Raw genomic sequence first — 3,532 nt, forward strand, 5'->3', positions numbered from 1 at the left:
ATACATAGAAACAGTCATAGAGGATATATACACGGTTAGATTTAGAAGAAAACTTTTTTTCCAGCTTACACTTCCTATAGCAATGTATTCAAGTTTCCATTGCTCCACATCCTCCTTAACACTCACTATTGTTATTTCTTTCACTTTACATATTCTCTTGGTGTGTGTAGTCCCATCTTTTGGTTTCAAGTTGTATTATGATTTTTTTCCCTTATGTTCACTGACTGTTTGGATTTCCCCTTTAGTGAAGTGCCTGTTCAGGCCTCTTACACGTTTTTCTTTTTTTCATGCTTTTCTATTTCTTTGGCTTAAATTCCCTTTTCTGTGGTTTTAGTGATGCTTAGTGGTTTATACTTTATATATCCTGCATATGAGGTAGTAGCACAGGTTCAGATTTTATGTATGAATTTTTAATTGCTGAGCACTGTTATTTCAAAGACCATTCTTATTTTTGAAGGCATTATATGATATTGTGGAATTAAGTTGTCGTATTGGAGGGAATGATGGCTATATAATTTTCTTATCAATTAAAGATGCATATTGAAGGATATATGGTTGAAATAACAGGAGGGCTGGGATTTATTTTATATATTTATTTTTGAGACTGAGTCTTGCCCTGTCGCCTAGGCTGGAGTGCAGTGGCACAATCTTGGCTCACTGGAACCTCCATCTCCTGGGGTCAAGCTGTTCTCTGCCTCAGCCTCCTGAGTAACTGGGATTACTGGTGCCCGCTACCATGCCTGGCTAAATTTTTTGTATTTTTGATAGAGACAAGGTTTCACCGTATTGGCCAGGCTGGTCTTGAACTCCTGACCTTGTGATCCACCCACCTCTGCCTCTCAAGTGCTGGGATTACAGGTGTGAGTCACTGTGCCCGGCCATGTTTTTCAGTTACTTAAGGAAATAAAGCAGGATGGATATAGATGAAAGAAGATGGGCTACACACACCCCACACACACACTTTTTTTTTTGAGACAGTTTTGCTCTGTCACCCAGGTTGGCGTGCTGGGTGATGCAGCATGCCAACCTGGGTGACAGAGCAAAGCTCACTGCAGCCGTGACCTCCTGGGCTCAAACAGTCTTCCTACATCAGCCTTCTGTGTAGTTGGGACTACCTGCAAGCACCACCATGCCCTAGCTAATTAAAGTTATTTTTTCTGTAGAGACAGGGTCTTATGTTGCCCAGGCTGATCTCAAACTCCTGGGAGCAAGCGATCCTCCGTCCCCAGCCTCCCAAAGTGTTGGGATTACAGATGTGAGCCACTGCACCCAGCCCAGCAAAATATTTATAGTTGAAGCTAGATGACAGACTGGTATTTTAAATATGCATATGTTTGAAATATTAAAAATAAAAGTTAAAGGAAAAATAGCCTTTCTCCATTCTGCATCTGAATTTTTATTAGTATAAGTAATCTGTTGAGAATGTATTGTTTATTAAAGTAGTATATGTACATGTAGGAAAATTGAAAAATACAGAAAAACATAAAGAAGAGAATAAGGTTACCAAATAGGAATAACCTTTTTATGATTTCCTTTTGTTCTTTCTGTTTTATGTGAGTGTGTGTATATATGCATGCCTGTGTTTGTTCGTGTTTACCACCAAAGAGTTAGGAAGGTTTTTGCATTTGTTTTGAAGTATTTCTAATAATGCTTTCCAGAAGGATCATTTCAATTTCTTTTAGCACAAGCCACATCTAGACTACCAGTTTCAAATCGTACCTTGTATTAAATGGTTGCTAGATTTTTTGTTTGTTTGTTTCAGTTTCAAGTGTATTCTTTGCTGATTTATTCTTTAGTAATAATAAATCTCTTACGAACTAATGATAAGTTTAGCTGTTGTGGGCAGGTCATTAGATTTTTTTGCCCATAGGCAAGGCCAAGTTATGCACATGTGTGATAAAGATGAGGGCTCAGATGGAGGCCAAGAGCAGCTTCTAGTGGTTAGAGCAGTTGTCTGGGAAGGGTGTGGCAGCAAGTAGAACATGTAGGAAATTGATGGTGAGGGATGTGGGCAGAGATGGGAGTGGCCATATTGGAAACATTTGTGTGGGTCTGTTATCTATAGGCTTCCTTGAAGAATGTGGGATCTTGCCTTGTTAAACCAGCTTCTGTGCGATTTCCACTGGAATGGGTGAGGCTGCCTAAGTACTGTTGGCCTTTGCACTTAACAAAACGGGGGCCCAGAGTGGGTCAGGTGCTTTCCTTTTTTTTTTTTTTTTTTGAGACAGAGTTTTGCTCTTGTTACCCAGGCTGGAGTGCAATGGCACAATCTCGGCTCACCGCAACCTCTGCCTCCTGGGTTCAGGCAATTCTCCTGCCTCAGCCTCCTGAGTAGCTGGGATTACAGGCACGCACCACCATGCCCAGCTAATTTTTTGTATTTTTAGTAGAGACAGGGTTTCACCATGTTGACCAGGATGGTCTCGATCTCTTGACCTCGCGATCCACCCGCCTCGGCCTCCCAAAGTGCTGGGATTACAGGCTTGAGCCACCGCGCCCGGCCGGTCAGGTGCTTTTCGAAGAAAGTTGGGAGGCAAGTAAAAGGGCCATGGCATTCTCTTATCCCCCACACCAGTGTTAAAGAAGTCATTATGCATAATCAGTCACATAGTTGTGGAAATATGTAAAACTAGGTCTTTGTCAACTACATATTGCCTCTGAGCTGATGGGCATATTTTGTACCTTCTCCATAGTTTCCCCCTGTGGATGGTATCCTGGCAAACATTCAGGTGGAGGGGCGGTGCGATGCGTCGGCTTCTCGGCCGGACGTCAGCGCCAGAGGTGGTTCCGCACGCCTGAGGTGCGGAGCTTTTTGCGGCTGCCGCTGCCGTCTGGCCTCTCCTGGGATACTTCACATTTCCCTAGGGACTGGAGCCCAAGGGGTCCGCTCGGCCCTCCTCCTCCTCTTCAGCTTGCGCTGCGAACTGAAGAGCGAGGCGTGGCTGGCTGGGCCGACACCCCGCTGTGGGACCATAGCCCTTGTCCCAATGCCTCTGTGAGCAAAGTTGAGTGGGTGCCGGTGGTTGGAGCTGTGGAGGTGTCCTTGGTGGCAAGCGCGGCCAGAACTCCGGTCACGTATAATTTGGCCTCCTGAGATTCTACCTTAGCAAGAAAGGAGTGGGAGATACTCTTGGACAGAAAACTAAAATAATAAGAAAGCCAAAACTTATTTTTACATAGTTGTCAGCACATTTACCGATATGGACACTTTTCCCAATAATTTGCCTCCTGGTGGAGACAGTGGATTGACAGGTTCTCATTCGGAGTTCCAGAAAATGTTAATTGACGAAAGGTTACGATGTGAGCATCATAAAGCTAATTATCAGACTCTGAAAGCCGAACACACAAGGTTGCAGAATGAATATGTAAAGTCACAAAATGAACTCAAGCACCTGTTAAATGAAAAGCAAATTCACCAGGAAAAACTTCAGCTGCTGCTTCAAGAACTAAGAGAAGAATTAGTAGAGAAAACTAAAGACTTAGAAGAAATGGAACTGCAGATATTAATTCCACAAAAATTGGAATTGCTAAG

At 43.2% G+C, this 3,532-nt stretch overlaps 1 protein-coding gene across 1 annotated transcript in view; it reads left to right on the forward strand.

Annotated features, from left to right (window-relative positions):
* Positions 1-2,665: 2,665 nt before the first annotated feature.
* Positions 2,666-3,532, forward strand: part of LOC116547107 (centrosomal protein of 83 kDa-like) — a gene marked incomplete at its 3' end in the record, with an annotated part of 3,085 nt that continues 2,218 nt past the window's right edge. The window contains exons 1-2 of the mRNA XM_032273161.1: positions 2,666-3,070; positions 3,156-3,532. The exon at positions 3,156-3,532 is cut by the window's right edge and continues 407 nt beyond it. Coding sequence (XP_032129052.1) covers positions 2,666-3,070; positions 3,156-3,532 — 782 coding nt within the window. The remainder of the gene's footprint in view (positions 3,071-3,155) is intronic.

The sequence above is a fragment of the Sapajus apella genome, unplaced genomic scaffold (assembly GCF_009761245.1).
Source record: "Sapajus apella isolate SASKATOON/1434 unplaced genomic scaffold, GSC_monkey_1.0 scaffold2079, whole genome shotgun sequence".
Taxonomy (NCBI): domain Eukaryota; kingdom Metazoa; phylum Chordata; class Mammalia; order Primates; family Cebidae; genus Sapajus; species Sapajus apella.